We start from the raw sequence: 16768 nt of genomic DNA, 5'->3' as shown, positions 1-16768 counted from the left end.
GTGGTCAGAGATGACATCAAAGAAAGGGTTTTTCACTCTCAGTTTAATTCTAAAATTAGAGGGTTTCTGAGCACTTACCACCGGAGTTTCAATTGGTACTGACGGCTGCACTTGAAGATTTACTGCAACAGTCTGAGGTGGTGGAAGAGTTTGAAATGGCAGCTGGACCAAAGCTTCTGCAGCAGGAAGTTCTTCCTCAGAAACCAAAGTGTTTTGAACCAAAACCTGGCCCTGGGATAGAATTTCAGGCTGCACTTGTAACGACTGCACAGACTGCAGTGGCAGTTGTTGAATCTGGGTTGAAGATGTTGACAGCTGTGGAGGAGCTGCAAGAGGGATAGGTGTGGACTGCAAGGCTGAGTATTGCTGGTGCGGTGTGGAGGACACTATCTGTTGGCCCGAGGAAACCAAGCTGGGCGGATCTACCGATCCTATATGTACAGCAGGGGAGGGTGGAAGTGGGAGATGTGGCGGAAGGTTAAGTGGCTGTGCAATTGGTCGAACTGGGTTGGTAGCAGTTTGCTGAGCAGCACCCTGCTCAGGCTGAAGAGCTGCTGGCACCAGGGAGTTTGCCTGTGACTGGATAAGTGCTTGAGGATGAATGATTATGGTGGGCGACTGGCTAGGGGAGTGAGAAGGTGGAGGGGAGACCACTACCGACTGCTGAGCTGACTGGGATGGAGTGGGAGATAACGTCAGAGGTGGAGGATGGATGTGAATCGGTGAGCAATGAGACTGGACGCTGCTGGGAGCCGGAGGAAGACTGTGGCTTGGGAGGGGCAGACAGTGCTGTGACGGAGGGGGCTCCTGACCAGAAGGAGTCTGAAGTGCAATCGGCTGGACTTGCTGCTGCTGTTGCAGTATCAGCTGATGATGCGAAATCTTTGGAGGTGGTGAATGAAGTGGGATCTGCTGATGTTTTACCAGAGAATGAGGTTGCAATGGAGAATATGAAGCTGTGAAGGGAGGAAAAAAAAGTGACAATTAGCAATTATTTCCTTAGCTCCAGAGAACATTATAGAAATAATGAAAGAAAGGAAGCTTTTACTATAAAGTAAGCCCAGCACAACTTTTTCAACCCTTTGGATCCACATTTAGAAACATTTTATTTAACAGCATATAGTGCACAAGGCGAATTTAAAGGAATATACCAGTTTCCAAAGCAAATGCAGCAATGAATAAATTAACATAGCCATGCATCCTACATATACTGAAAATACATATACATATATAAGATTATCTGCACATCTTTTTGGTGCTAGTTCTAAGATCATTGCTGATCCAGCCTTCTCTTTTATTTAAGAATTTCATGCATTTGGATTTCATCCAAATGGATGTAACCTTTGCTTTGAAAGAGACTGGAATGGAAGAAATAAGCATGTCATAACAGGATTTGTTCCAAACTGCTAAGTTAAATTTAGGTAATATAAGAGACTCCAAACAAAACAGCAAGAGTTCAGTATGAAGCAAAAGCATTTAAAGTATTTGCCTGAATGTGAAAGCACAAACTGAAAGGTATGAATCTAAAAATAGTGCAACTTCCAGAGATATCACATCACCTTTAAGTGAACCAGTGACTCACTAGTAATTCCTTAGAGCATTTGAGTGTATGCAGACACATATTTTGCTCTACGTGCAAGCCTCTTCTTGCTTCCCTTTTCCACTTGAGAAATTACTTGCCTTTTTTTATTATTTATTCTGCTAGTAAACATGGACTTTATTCCTTCCAGAAACAAGTTCCACGAGCATTAGGGCTCAATAACTCAAGCATGTCTTATTCTTTCTTTAAAAGCCGCCATTAAGCCAAGCTAAATCCCCAGAATTGAGACCAATTATCTAGGTAACCATTACTCTTTCAAAATTATGATGCTAAAAATCAAATGCATTGCATGCAATGTAAATGTGTATCTAACCAACTGCATGCTTCCTGATGTGTTACTTAATACAAAATACTAAGATTGTGGGACACTATTACAAATGGATTTTTTAAATTATTTAATATAAAAAATCATTCAATGACAAGACAACCAGCAAAATGGACTTTAGAGACAGCAACAGGCTTGAGGTGGTTTCAACCCACATATTTCTTCACTCTGTTTGGAGATGACATGTCATGACAGTGAGCATACACAGTTACCAGTAATGAGAATTATGTTTGTACTGGATTCAGCTGTATGTTGCAATTGCTACATTGTGTTTGCATTGTGATTTCAGAACAATGCTGTATCACTCTCCTGAATCAAAATCCTGCATAACGTCAAATATCAATAAATAAGTACATTTAGTATTAAACATTAAACTCTTCATGTGGAAGATCTAAAAGATCCTGGTCAGTGAGCAATGGACCCTGACAGAACTATAATACACAACTTACTTTAAAATAACTTATATTATAGCTTCATTTTCACCCTACCTGGTGTTATTAACTGGTGTATGCTTGATGTCCGTGTGACCGGCGTACTCCGACACTCTGGAGTTGGGCTATCACCTTTTCTATTGCTCTCGGAGGGATCTGGTTGGCTGCCCTTGGTACTGCTCACAGGTTTATTAGTGCACAGAGACAACGACTGAGTCTGGCTGCTGCTCTTTGGTGGGCCGTTCTGCGAACTTGACAACACACCCAGCTTCTGACTGCGCAATGTCAAGTTTTGAACCTGGGAAATTGGTAAAATGTAAACAAAGACATAAAAACATTTATGACAGACATCCAGACAAAAACAGACAACATTAACTTTACTGATTTGATGTTATACTTCTCATCCCACCTTATCAAAATATCCGAGAAGTTAAAAGTCTCCATATCCAAGTATCTTAAAGTCACCAAATATACAGAAAAACAGTGATTGTGAGGTACTTCAGTGATAAATACAGCAGTCTTTTTTTCCTTATAGAAGTTTAAAAAATAAAAGATAATTACATTCCTATTACATTACACTAATTTGAATTAAAACTTGTATTTTTTCTCCCTTTAACTCTCATAGTAAATTCAAAGTGAATGACAGAACACATCTTAAACACAATTTTATTTTTATGCAGACCCTACTGAAATACAGTGGTGAATATGTTTGCAGAGGCTAAAATAAACCAGAGCCTTGGGTAGTGATAGTGACAAGAACCTGCTGTATATTATTCATGTCTTAATACACCTGAGAGTACCTTCTTTCTACAGCAATACCTTTTCACCACAGCTCTAATGTCACATAAAACAAAATGTAAGCCTTCTGAAATGCGTATTAGTCAGTGATTCACTGACGTGTGTTACAATGCAGCCAGCTTCTGTACATCTTGACCCCAGCTTTCCAGTCCTACGTGCTGAGCTAAAATTTTATTTCAAGGACAAAGAATACCCTAGCAGAGCACTAATGTATGTCATACTTTACGTGAAAAAAAAGAGGACTAATTATTGCCATCCACTTTTTGATTATTTATGCTCTTCCTCATTCCAGTTAATACTTGTGTAATGAACTAGTTGGCGTTTTACTTCCCACTGTTCAGTGTGTTACCACAGGGTGTGCTCAAATCCTGTTCTGAAAACAACAGCATTTGTTTCCTAGCTGGCATGCATGATGCATTTACTGCAATCCTAGCTGTTGCAGCAGGGGAGAAAATCTATGAATAAGCAGATGTCTGAGCAAATAAAACAACTGGGATGAGATTATTCTGGAGTTTGTGAGAGCCTAATGGCTTACACTAATCAAGATGCTCCAAATTTAATATCGTCACTCCTGAAGACCAAAGTTCAAAAGAAGTTCCTGTTCCAGCTTGTTTTTGAAAGGGATGCTACTGAAACATATGAAGGATATAGCATTTGACCTAATAAACCCAGTCATGGAAAACCCCCACAGTGCCACAAGCACTCTGCTGTCAGACTCTTTGTTTTTGCAGTTAAGATGAATCTATTCAGTGTGGGAAGCAAAAGGTCAACTTAGATTTTAGAAGCAACAGTAGGAAGGCTTTACCATGACCTTTTATCAGAACCCTGTGATAAATAAAAGCCCAGGTCTCACAGTCCAGCCTACAGTATAATCAAGGTAAGGTTCCCGTTAAACTCATTCTCTCAGCATGCCATTTGGTCTGCTGAAAGTTCATAAAAAAGGGAAAGAGAAGGTTAAAAAAAAAAAAAAAAAAGAAAAGAGCCCAACATGCTAAGAAAGGCTTGCCAACCAGGGAATAAATGCCAGCTCCTGTTCTTCCTCATATAAATTTGACCAAGCTAACTGCCCATTTTAACACCCTGTTGCAATAATGAGAACAATACAACCAATTTTCCTGACATAGCACTGCACTGAATTCCCAAAGCTGTTATGCTAGCTAGGCAGTATCACCTATAAAAAAAATACTTGCTCCACTACAATCCTTTAAAGAAAAAAAAAAAGTGCTGCAGCAGAAGATAAAAGACCTAATTGCTCTTTTACTGGAAGTACTAGAATAAAGGTAAATTAGATCAGACTGGGAAGGCAGCTACCAGCAAGATACAAGGACAATGCCCCCAGTAAGGACAGATCTACCAGCTTCTGGATGTGTTTTCAGAGTCCTCCTTATCCACATAATGTATGAAATTGTGCAACAAAGAGAACGAGGAGGTGAGAATAAAGAGGTTTGCATTTCTTCACTTTCTCACTGTATCTCAAAGGTAAAACCTTTCCCCCTTCCCCCTTAATTTTACTTGGATATCTTTAAAACAGCAGCATTAAATTAATGGTACTCAGCAGGTGATATGGAAAGAGTTCAGAACTACAGCAGGTAAAATGAGGAATTTGTTTTCTCATGTTGCACACTGACAAAGCTTCTTGTGTAACAAAGGGGCAATCTGCTTCACGATTCAGCAATGACATGGTAATGCATTCCCTTGCAGCTTTTGTGTCTGTAATTTTTTTTCTCTGTCTGAAGGCCAAAAAGTTAGATGTGGAAGGTTGACTAAAAACTAAATTCAGTAGCTTCTGGGGAATCAAATCCAATAGCTTTTAGACTTGCTTATCACTGCAAGCCTTGTCCATGCCTACAACAAGGCAATTTTTCATTCCTGTATTTAATGAATTGCTTAATTAAGGAATATGGTGAAAGCATATCTAGGATTAGTGCAACTACTCTCAAGTTTTTTATTTTCTAGTTTATTCATTTTAGCTGCAAAGTTCTGCCAAACACACTTATCTTTTAAAAATAAACTGGTTATGCTCTAAAATGGAGTACCAAATTACCACAATTGGGCTTTATTAACCTTAAGAGTTCTAAATGACCTCAAGAATGAAATGTTAAAAGAGTAACTACAGAAGGAAATCTTTTTCCAAACTTGGCACAAGAGAACTAGAAGGTGCAACTAGCACAATGCAGATTTTTCAGAAGTAGTTCGGGAAGATCTGTAGAAGTAAAAATAGTAAATCTGGCACCTCCAATTGCCAGAGTACTAGAAATTATAGCAGAGAACCAGACGTGCCCTACAACAAGCAATATGACTTTCGTAAAGCAGGTAGCAGCTCACTGATCTAGTGGAATCTTCTGGAGGGATCCACAAACACAAGCACAAAGAACATTCAACTGGCATAATTTACTTGGATTTCCAAACAGTTCCAAAACAAGTCCATTAGCAGAGTCTTTCAAATAAATCCCTAAAATAGAAGGGAAGGTCTTCCATGAGAGCATAAATTTGTTGGAAAAATGTTTGCTTTTCACAGCAGGAGATGGTGACTAACATTCTGTAGAGGTCTGTGCTGTCCCATATGGTTTTCCAGATCATATACAAATTTCATGTTTCAGTGAAATGACAACACTAGTTCAGCTGATAATGTGAAATTATTCAAGGTAATAAAGATGAGAGAGAAGATTATGAAGAGCTGAAGCGTTATATTCAGGACCCCAGTTTTACATATAACATGATCACCTCTAAACGTGTGATGATGGTAAACAGAAAACACTAAAGATGTACGGAAACAGTACCCATTACTAATTTTTAAAAGGAAGTAAAACTTAAGCACGACGTTTCCTTACTTGTGAATTTTGGCACACTCTGCTGGACACAAGCTCACCTGAGTAGCTGCAGACTGACAGGAAGATGAGGAAGATGATGAGACAACAGGAATGTCAGACTGGACAGCAGCCACAGTGGTAGCAGGAGTAAAAATTAGCTGTTAAGCAAGAAAAAAATATCAGGTAATAGACTGAAATGTTGAAAAATGTGTTAAAAAAAAAAAAAAAAGCAACATTTTACTTTTAAAGTGATACATAAGTTACATGCAGTGATGCACAGCTTCTTTTTTTTTTTTTTTTTTTTTTTTTACTTTTAGAGGAACTTATTCTAGTAACAATTTATTGCAGTAGTTTAAGTAAATAAAATTAAAAGGTAATGTAAAATATTTGTTCTACATATTCAGAAACATGTATTATACACACACACACACACTTATTAGCTTTCACACAAGCATTTTAAAAAAGGCTTTCCCTCCAATATTACAAATGAGTGAAACAAAGGCAAAAAAGTTGGCCAATTTCTACAATATTGTAAAGAGAGAAAACTTGGAGTATCTTACAATCTGTCATTAACAAACAGGGCTGTTATATCAACTTCAACTATGCTAATTAAGTTTTATTGCAAGAACAGGTATCGCACAACCAACCTCAAATTACTAATTTCAGTGTACTGGCATGCCTAATTGTCATTGATTTCCGCAGTGACAGTATAGTAAAGGCAAGTCTTATGGAAGACTTTGCAGAGAGACCATTAGTCACTTTCCCTTATTTTTAAAGATATGTCAACTGCAAGGAGCAGCTACGAAGAAAACATGAAGTTACTTAGCCAGAAGTGAATCAAGCTGGTGATGAGGCTATTGTTATAGACTAACTACAGACGAGAGTTGACCTTCTTACAGAAAGTCCTTGACAATGAAGGAAAAACGTTAATTTTGATATGTTAGAAACACTGAAAGATTGAAAGAGGTATGACATGCTACCAAGAAGGGCAAAATGATCTTGCAATATCATCCTAAACAGAAACTAACAGAGTGTAAGTTTCTCTCTCGAAACTGGGATGTAAGACAGTTATTGAAATAAGCAGGAAATTTGATGTAAAGAGTCTGGATGAAAACTTAGTGTGAATAGATATGAAAACCATATCCAAAAATCCATGTCGTTGAGACAGATTGCTACTATAAAAAGCAGCAACCTCATCCCATATTGCTTCCACCACTAATTTGATAACACATATTGAAAGGCAGTGACATGATGGATTCCTGGCTTTCTGTTAACTAGTACTAGGTGATTTCAGCATCTAGGTTTGCTTACAAACCAAAGACTCAGGAAATCCTTTTGCTGTCAAATTGTTGGTGTTTGATCTTTAAATCCTTATCTTGAATTCATACTACTTTTTCAATAAACATGTAAGAAAAGAGTCTCCAAAGAAAGAGCTCAACATCGCATAACACCATTGCTGGGCAAGCCTAAGAAAAAACTCAGAAAAAGAACAAAGAAAAAACTTTCATAAACACGCTTCACAGGTGCAGTTCCTGTAAGAACTCGTGCCTGCATCTAATTTTATACATCACTGCAGTCACAGACCTCTGACTCTCGGTGTAGCATAACAGTGATTCTTCCTGTTTCATGTAGTTGAACATAACGTCAGAAAGCTCTAGTCATGAACTCCCACGGGCCATGGGAGTATAACTTCAGTGTTCACGTATAACTTCAGTAATTCCTATGAAATCCCACACAGCCTGTGAGGATCAATTCATACAAGACTCACTGCACAGAGTATTAAACTAAATAAAGTAAAATCACTATACTGATTTTTCAGAGTTGCCCATAAAGAAATGGAAATGCCGCATTAATAGGAATTGGGAAGAACCTGATGAGTTTCACGTGAATCTAAGAAGAATGAAAGCTACATATCCAATTCATGTTCTAGAGACAGTAATCTAAAGAACAATCTTAGCTAAACGCAATTCAATTTTCCTCAAGAGACTGAGCTCTGAATGTAACCAATGTATTGGAAAAAAACTGCCCTGAGCATAAACTCTAATATGTCCCTTTATGTACCCAGATCAGACATGCTCTTTTTCCTTTTTTCCCATGCTCGATCAATTTACCAACATAGTATGACCAGGCTAAAAACATATGAACAAATTTTGACAGAACTAAGCTACAGCAATCCTTTCATTCCTTTGACATCTAAAGTGTTTCAGTGATATGTACACAAAGATTAATAATCAAATTCTCAGTGCTACCTGAAACAAAAGAAAAATTCTTATAATTTCTAGAAATAAATAAGAAGTGGAACAGTAAAATTTGAGAGAACAAAACCCAAAAACAACAACAACAACAATCCAAACTTACCATTTGAGCTCGTAGATACATTTGAGCCTGGCTTGCACTCAGGGTTGGCGAGGTGCTCCCCAGCAACATAGTCTGTTGGGTAATACTGCTGCTGGTGGTGTTGGAGGTCTGTGAACGGCTTATTATCTGTGCAGGTGTAGGAGAGGTGGAGAGGTTAATCTAAGGAAACAAAAATATTGCTTCTGTCATGGAAATTCAATCATCCTAGGGTCTAAAGCCAGAAAGCCTTTCACAAAAATGGCAGGGTCAGTTGAAACCTCTGAACTGTAAAGATATCAAAAATGTATTGAGCCAAACGTCACAAAACTAGATTCTGGCAAGACTGCACATTTTCATTCTTGAACCACAAGCAATATTTAGCAGTACACAGTAATAAGCATTAACGAATATAAACAACGATGTTATGAAGCCTGAAAAAATACATCTCACAGAAATACGTATTTACATAACACATAGCATGAGCTTATCAAATTTTAAGAAAAATGTTTGAATCTTAATACTTAAGTATCTTTAAATGCTTTTGTTATCTGACTGGACTGACAACTTCTGAGATGCTCATTATGAAACTTGACCAAGGTGCCTGTTTGTGCTGCCATACGTTGATTCCTCATATGCACACTTAAAAATGGTCTGAGACTAAAGTTTTCTACAATTTCATATTAAATGCTCCTGGAAAAAATCTTTTTAGCATCTGCTCAAGCAAAAGCTGGTTGTTTTTTGTTTTTACTAACACATCTAACAGAGTTAAGTGCCCAGCTCTTTTAGATCACTTTGAGATTTTCTTCAAAATCCAAGCCCAATTATTCTGTTAGTTTAACATCAGGCATATTTGAAAACCTTCCCTCCTAAATTTAATAATGAATGAATGATTTTACTTCTAACGACTGTAAGCCAAAGCAGTGCTATGAGAGCTTAAAACACAACAACAGTTAAATCACTGAAGCTACGCACTGAAGCCATGAACAGCTTGAGGGCATGATTAATAAGCAGGATGTCTGTAGGACTAACGAAGTCCTACTGAAGACAACTGTAGAAGTGTACATAGAAGGCTGTGCAAATTACATATCTGAAGATGTCATTTAAGGAAATGCAGCATGAACTGAACACAGAGCCACTAACAACTGAAACCTGAGCACATGCTTAGGATATGGATAAAGTAATTTAAAGTGCATAAAGATGCATGATAAAAGATGACAAAAGAATGAAAGCTATAAACAATTTAACCAGTTTCATATACTGAAGTGAGCAATGACTTGGATTCTTTAGATTCGGTGCTCCTTAATCACTGGTACACAGAGTTATGATTTTGAACTACAACAGTGCCCTGAATAAAGAAACTAATGTGAAAAATCTGGTAAGAAATCATGTAAGAGATGAAAGCTCAGAGAGTGATTCCTGCAGTGGTCTGAACAGTCACTAGTGCCCATGGAGTGAGCAGCTGCCCCTCAGAGCACCAACAGTGGGCTGGGACCAGGGAAGCCTCCAAAACCAGCCAGGAACACGGGCATTGGGATGAGAGGATGACACTGGAAGCATAGCCAACGCTTCTACAGTCGTCATACTTCCATTTAGTGCCTCTCTTGTACTCCTTTTAACCACACAATTTAAATACTAAAATCTTTTCTGTTTTGCCAGATAGTTATTATATAACCAACAGGGGTTGAGAATGGATGCAGGGCTTTGTTCGATTACGTACCGAGGTCTGCGACATGCTTGACTGCTGAGTGACACTCCCAGGGGGGGAAGTACATTGCCTCCCACCTGACAGGCTTGCCTAGATAGCAAGAATATGCGTCAAATACCGAAATCAAAAAGTGTTTAAGCGATGTTCACATTATTGCACAAACCACCAAAAACACCCCTCTCTAACATTACCCTCTCTCTGAGTTAGCAGCAAAACTGCTCGACTCAGTGGAATTAGATTTCAAAGTGCACTCCAAGCTCTGAACTGGAATCTGCAAGGTGTCAAATGCCTTGAATTCCTTCCAGCTTTCAGGCACTCAGACTCTCACAGACCAAGACCTGAACAATAACTATCAGAGGTAAAGCCCATCAAACTGTTAATGATGGAGCTACCTGACCAGCTCATCACCTACGGTGCTCGGAACTTAGAATGTGACATCATTAAAACTGTCATTATTAAAACTCACATTGTAATTTTTATTATGATTAGAATAATCTAAAATTAAACTTCATAAATGCTGCGAGGAACATCCTCACTTCCCCTAGAATGACAGTTTATGTATGCACATCAAGTGTGTATACCAGTATGCTATTCCAGACCTTCAGATGAATACAGGGACAGTGATTTAGATGTATATATTAATAGACTGCATGACAGAACTTCTTAGGCTTGCCCCATCTGATTCTCTTCGCTCTATCTCAGTAGCAGTATAGGCACAAATCCATCACAAAAAAAAAATAAGTCAATATATTATCATGATCTATTGGAAAAGGTACAGAAGCAGAAGCCAGGAGCATAGAAGAGTCCATCCTAGTTCTGACAACAAACAGCTGTATCTATCCCTGAAGTTTTTACCTCTGTTTTAGCATTTCTACATATAAAAATATTAACTGCCACCTATCCCTGCAAGACAGTATTCTCAATCTACAGTCAACTGAGGTCAAAGGAAGTCTTTCCACTGCTTGCGTTTTCACAATGGGTCTACTCTGGTGTTCCTTTTGTGTCAAAAGCTTTGCTTCAGAAGTGAAACACAGCATTGTCATTTACCTCCTACATTGCTGCAGTTGGAGTTAAAACTGAATGTTGCCATTATTTATAATGCAGCCAGACGTGTGGCAAGACACACTAAAATACCAGATGTTGACTACCTGAATTTGATTTCACTAAGATGCGTGGCTATTCATTTGTTTCCCCATCAACCTTCAGACAAATTCATGGGATGAAGACTGAAGTAGTCTATTTTTAATATATACATTTTTTCCTGTTTGATGATTTACATGATGTATTATAATGTATGCAGTTAAGCATGGAATGGACGCCTATTGGAGCATCTATAACAAAATCCTCCAAACAGTTTGGAGGAAGATACAATTTAAAAGAACAAAGTCATTAAAATATAACAGCGAATCATTGTGAGACACTGAAAGCTCAGGCACTTAAGCTGTTATGTTTGACAATGCTCTAGAACTGTAGTTCTACTCCAGAAAGTAGCAAACCACTATTTTTCAGCAATCTTCGCTCTCACCTGTGGTACAGTTGCCAGACTCTGAAATTGGGTACTGCTTAAGTGCTGCTGCTGCAAAGCAGCAGTCTGCAGCATTAGATGCTGCTGTTGGGCTGCATACATCTGCTGGAGGTACTGAGCAGCTGAGCTAGGAGGACGGTGCAAGGCCTGCTGAATAACCTGTGATGAATCAGTAGGTAATTAATCACAATTACAAAGTACACACCATACTGACATGATGCTGAAGTTTACCTTTACAAGGAAATAAAACCAAATACATCCGTTTCACACCAACTGTATAATACCGAACTTACTCCACCACCACTTTTCTCAACAAAGGTACCAAATATAGGTACAGCATTTTTCATAACACTACATCCATGGCTCTTAGGCTCTCATCATCATACCCTATGTGATATTCTATTTTTTTTGAAAGATCAGGACAGCGCACGAGGCTCATTTATCAAACCCAACGGAGCAGGCTGTACAAACTTCCTGGTAATCTTATTTGAAGAACAGCAAAATGGGGATGGATCCAAGAAGCAGTTACACACAAAGATACCTCTGGATCCCTCTAGTCAATGGTGGTAAAGCAAACAGCTTTTTGTGTTACTTTGTAAAATTTTATGTTCATATTCCATACCCTTGGGGAATGGTGAAAAATCAGGTTTTCCAATAGCATTTCTCTCCCGTTATTTGGAAGGCAGGCCTGCACACTGCACTACTCTTAAGTGGTCTGATATCTATACTGCGAACAGTATCTTATGAAAATCAGTAAGTTAGATATTGAGAAAGAAGACAGCAATTAAGAATGGAAAGTTAATTTTGTGTAAAGCATTGTGCAACGCATGTATTTGAGGGAAATAGCATCTGATGGCCCGGTACCTGGACGGCATGCCTGTCAGAGCCACTGTAGACAGATATCTGCGGCAGCGGGGTCCGGGACGTGGAGGTGGTAGTGATAGTAGTCGTAGATGCAGAACACGTCGTTGTGTTGGGTTCATTCTCCATAGCTGTGCAGTGTTCGTCCAGCCTGGCGGGATTGAAATTGAAATGAAAGCCGTTCACAAAGAGAAGAGCAGCACATATTTTAAAGGAGATTTTAAAGATTTTAAAGGAGAAAATCTAAGACTCTCTGAGATACACTAATGGACAGTTTGCAAATGGATAGGTTCATAGTGTTTGCTATTACTTGATGTGATTTGTGGACTGACGTGGTTATGAACTTCTAAGATGTGTCAAGAGTGGCAATAGGTGGCAATTTAGGAATGCACGCGGAACTTCCCGCAAGCTGCACAGGAGTACTGCCACATCCCTCTTCGCCATGGCACAGCGCAGGAGCCACTGGCTGTCCATGCTGCACATTCAGCAAAACATTTTCTAGCCAAACATCACTGGCGACATGTTCTATTTGGAAAAAGAACAAAAAGCTGCAGAGAAAATGCTTTAATTTCTACAGCAATGCCTCCCCAAAAACAGCCACAGTTATGGAAAAAACTACCTAAAAGAATCTTCAAGGATTTTTTTCCCTACAAGACTTCCTTCTTCTGCAGAGTATAACCTCTCTCCAAAAACATTGTCATTAAAACTTCAATGAAACCTGTTTCTCAACATATGAGCGTTGTTTATCTTAGTTTCCTTTTCAGTTTTAGTATTATGATTAACAGAGACATAGCAACTGTTTATTGCTTTTCAAAGGATGCTTTAAAAAAGCAGGTGGGGAGAAGAATTTCCTTCTTACAATAAGGAAGGACTCAGAAAAATGATCATTTGGAGAGCTGCAGTGTACTAGGAAAAAAAAAAAAAGAAGCAGCATTGGCAAGTCCCCAGCAAAATGCCCATTGCGTGCTGCATCAAACAGGAACATAATAAGGAGTTTCAGCTCATGCTGCTGAAAGCAGAACACAACGCTGCTGATCTGCTACCTTCCTCTCTGAAGACACGACTACTTTGCAAGTAGAGAACTTACAAATCAGCATCCTCTACCCAGAAAAAAACCTTCAGGCTGACTTGTGCTGCACATGATGCCATAGGTCCTGATTACTTGGAATACATAAACTTTAAGAGGTACACGGTCCCCTAGGGGCTTTGTGCCCATCATTGTGTTGATATCTTCTATCTTTTGCCATCAAAGACAATTTGTGGCAATAAAGCTTGCTTTCAAAGCACAGTACGTACTATCAGAAATGAAGAAAAGTATGGCTTTGTTGGTAAAAAAAATCAGATCTGACATGTGTTATAATGCCATTTATCTACCTACAGGAGAACAAAAGTTAGCATTGATGCGTAAACCACTTCAGTTACAATGAAAACAGCATCACTTCTAAAATCACTTTACATTAATTTCACGTACTGCTAATGAAAAGGACCTTGAAAAAAAGTCTCCTCCAGAGAGCATTAAATGCACAACAAAATATTTACACCTAAGACTCGTCTAGCTTGTTTGAGCAGTTATGCAACTGTTTAAATCAGCCTAAGAAAAATAACATTGCACGGTTAATTTTCTTAGTTCTCAGCCACATCTAAGAGTTATCAGTGAGATATGCAACACGTCTCACTGCACCAACTGAATCAGAAGTCGGTAATTCAATGCGAGCTGATAATTCTTTAGCTAAGTGCCTTGTTTTCAAAATTTTTGATCGGCATGGCCTGGTACTGACGTGCATCTCCAGCCCTCCTCTAGCACGTCTGACCCCGAATCAATTAGAGATGATGCACGAGGCTTACTTGCCACCCCTCAGGGCTTATCGCAATATAAAGAGAGAAGAGTTGCAGCAGGCAGCAGTGACACACAGAAATACCATGCCCTCTGTTGGCTGAAAGCACGGGAAGGTGCTTCAACAGATGACACTTGTTAGAAAAGCTCTCCTCACTTGGAGTGAAAAGCCGGTTGTTTAAAGGAAAAAGAGAAAATACATAAAACGAGGGTTATTTTTTAGCGAGATGACCCTGAATCCATTAACAATGTGGCAGATGGATAGATGGATCTTTTATAGCAGAAAGCATGAATGCCACTACAGAACGTGAATCTGTCTTTACAGCATCGTAAAGGAGATCAGGGCAACACCGCATATGTAACTAGACCACATTTAGTTATAAAAATGTGTCTCAGATACAATTAAAAATAGTCTTCTAAAATTTTTGTTAGCTACTTAACATTAAAAAAGCAAAATTCCCAATTTACAGTGCAAATAAATTTGGTAAGTGAACAGGGGCTGGACCGCGACATTGCATGTGAGCAACATCACCTCAAAAGGACCTCTCTGATGGGTGAGTTTTAGAAAATGCACAAACTCTGAACAACCGCTGTATGTTTAAAAGTGGACTCAAAATATGAAACACAACAGAAAACTGTATGTAAAAGAAGCATTTATTCGAATAGAGACAGCATTAGACACCACATCGTTTCAAATTATACCGTGCATGATGTAAATATTTAGAGGTTTTTGTTCTTGCTGTTCTGAGCGTTAAAGAACAGTTTTGGTCAAAATAAAAATCCAAAGTAAGGTCACAAAAATCTGCTGTTTTACACCAGTAACGTTGGACTACCAGCACGGCACATCGCGTGCGTGCACACACACAGCATGTCGCTGGTCATGTTTGAGAAACTTTGATTTTTTGTAGTGACACGGTAAAAGCAAACACTACTGGCACTCTGCAACCCATAATTGGTATTTGGAAATTGGCATTTAAGTTTTTAAACCATTTATTTACTCAGTCCGCTCATCACCTCCCGTCAGAACTCCCACGCGCACAAGACGCAGAAAATAAACACAAATCTTCCACAAGCCTAACCCCTGAGGGGATTTCTGCATAAACCCCAAACACACACACCCCCGGCACGCCACCCCGACAGTTACACGGGGTTCGGGCGCTATTTTTCAGCCAAAACACGGGGTTTTTGAGAGCCGCGCCAACGCAGCCCCCGCCCCGCGGCGCTGAGGGACCCCGGGGCTGCCGGGCGGGCAGGGCCCCTCGCCCGCCTCAGGACGAGCCCCGAGGACCCCCAGCCCCCGGAGCCGAGCCCGGGGCCTCCCCCAGCCCCGAGCGGCGGCCCCGCGGCGCTCCTCCGCCCTCAGCCCCGGGTAGGAAGGGGCGTGAGGGGGGCTGAGGAGCCTCCCGCAGCCAGGGCGCTGCCGGGGCGCCGTCAGGGCGCTGTCAGGGCGCCGGTCCCCGCCTCCGCGCCCCGCCCCGCCGCGGTTTGGCCGGGCCCCGCCGCTGCCGCTCCCCCTCCTCCTCCGCGCGTCCCGCCGGGAGACTCGCCTCGGCCCAGCCGCCTCACTCCGCTTCCGCCATCTTGTCACCTCCCTCCCGGGGAGGCGCTGCGCAGGCGCGCTGGGCGCCGCCGCCAGGTGACGCCGCCCGCCGCCATTTTGGGGCTTCGTGCGGCGGGGCTGAGGGGCAGGGGGCTGCTGCCCGAGGGCTTCTTCAGTAAACGGGGCGTTAATAAATCTGGGGGATTAGCTGTAAGACGTGTGTTTTGAGGGGGCTGTGTGAAGGTTAAAGGCAAGAAAGGGCCTGCCCCGTGGGCTTTTCTATGTTAGTTGTTCAAAGACTCCCAAACGGGAGGTGGTGGCGAGCCCCTGATGTCTCAGGAATATGAAACTGAAGGGACTTTTAGATCACTTAGCCTAGCTTCCAGTTCTTCTTGCAACATACTGGTTCTAAGCCTGTCTCTGCTAAGAGGATGAGAGCTTCTTCCTTGGAACTGACCGTAATTGAGCAGAGTTGAATTACACCATTACTTAAGCGTAGGTGGTAGCGGCTGCTTTGCACTACCTGGCATAGAAGAGAAAAGTCCAGCCTCCACACAGACAATTAGCCACTGTACCGCATTAGGTTAACTCAAATCTTGCATGGGATATCCAGACAAACTCAGTACCTCTCCTTCTGTGTGTCATGAAATGTTTTCCTCTTTGTGATAGAATACTCTTAGAGATCTTGTAGGAAACTAAGAAAAAATGTTAGAAGTTGTAGAGCAAGGTATTAAGATACAGCAAGGTATTTCCTGCTGCGTGAAATTGATGCAAGACTGTTTGGAAACTGGGTGGAGCAAGGAAGTTTCTTCTGAGGAAGAAAAATACCTGCTGCAGGAAGGCCAGGTAGCATGACAAAAAGTGCTGTGCTTCGTAGCCTCTTGCAAGGAAAACAGCAAATGGGGCCTTAAGTTACTTTATCATCAAAGAGAGAAAAAAACACGGAGCAAGGTGCACAATTGGAATGTGCAAGTCTCGTGTAGCAGCCACACCAAGCGGCTG

The 16768-nt window shown here is 40.5% G+C and overlaps 2 protein-coding genes across 7 annotated transcripts in view; one reads left to right on the top strand and one right to left on the bottom strand.

Moving 5' to 3' along the window:
* PHC3 (polyhomeotic homolog 3) overlaps positions 1 to 15790 on the bottom strand; it is a 30156-nt gene extending 14366 nt beyond the window's left edge. For 3 of the 6 annotated variants that reach the window (XR_014318106.1, XM_082767035.1, XM_082767039.1), the window contains exons 1-8: positions 15774 to 15790; positions 12396 to 12543; positions 11532 to 11690; positions 10019 to 10096; positions 8323 to 8481; positions 6024 to 6122; positions 2414 to 2654; positions 79 to 956 (exon numbers count right to left, since the gene is read on the bottom strand). Coding sequence is in view for 5 of the 6 variants with exons in the window: in XM_082767035.1 (XP_082623161.1) it covers positions 79 to 956; positions 2414 to 2654; positions 6024 to 6122; positions 8323 to 8481; positions 10019 to 10096; positions 11532 to 11690; positions 12396 to 12521 (1740 nt within the window). In the remaining variant the exon portion in view is untranslated. Of the gene's footprint in view, positions 1 to 78; positions 957 to 2413; positions 2655 to 6023; positions 6123 to 8322; positions 8482 to 10018; positions 10097 to 11531; positions 11691 to 12395; positions 12544 to 13011; positions 13031 to 15773 lie in introns of those variants that run through there. The other 3 variants (XM_082767037.1, XM_082767036.1, XM_082767038.1) reach the window with 3 other exon arrangements.
* Positions 1 to 16768, top strand: part of LRRIQ4 (leucine rich repeats and IQ motif containing 4) — a gene marked incomplete at both ends in the record, with an annotated part of 228139 nt that overhangs the window by 101039 nt on the left and 110332 nt on the right. The window lies entirely within an intron of this gene.

The sequence above is a fragment of the Aythya marila genome, assembly GCF_965140915.1.
Source record: "Aythya marila genome assembly, chromosome: 9".
NCBI classification, from domain to species: Eukaryota; Metazoa; Chordata; class Aves; order Anseriformes; family Anatidae; genus Aythya; species Aythya marila.
The sequence above is the reverse complement of the archived record's forward strand: the minus strand, read 5'-3'. Positions and strand labels throughout refer to the sequence as shown.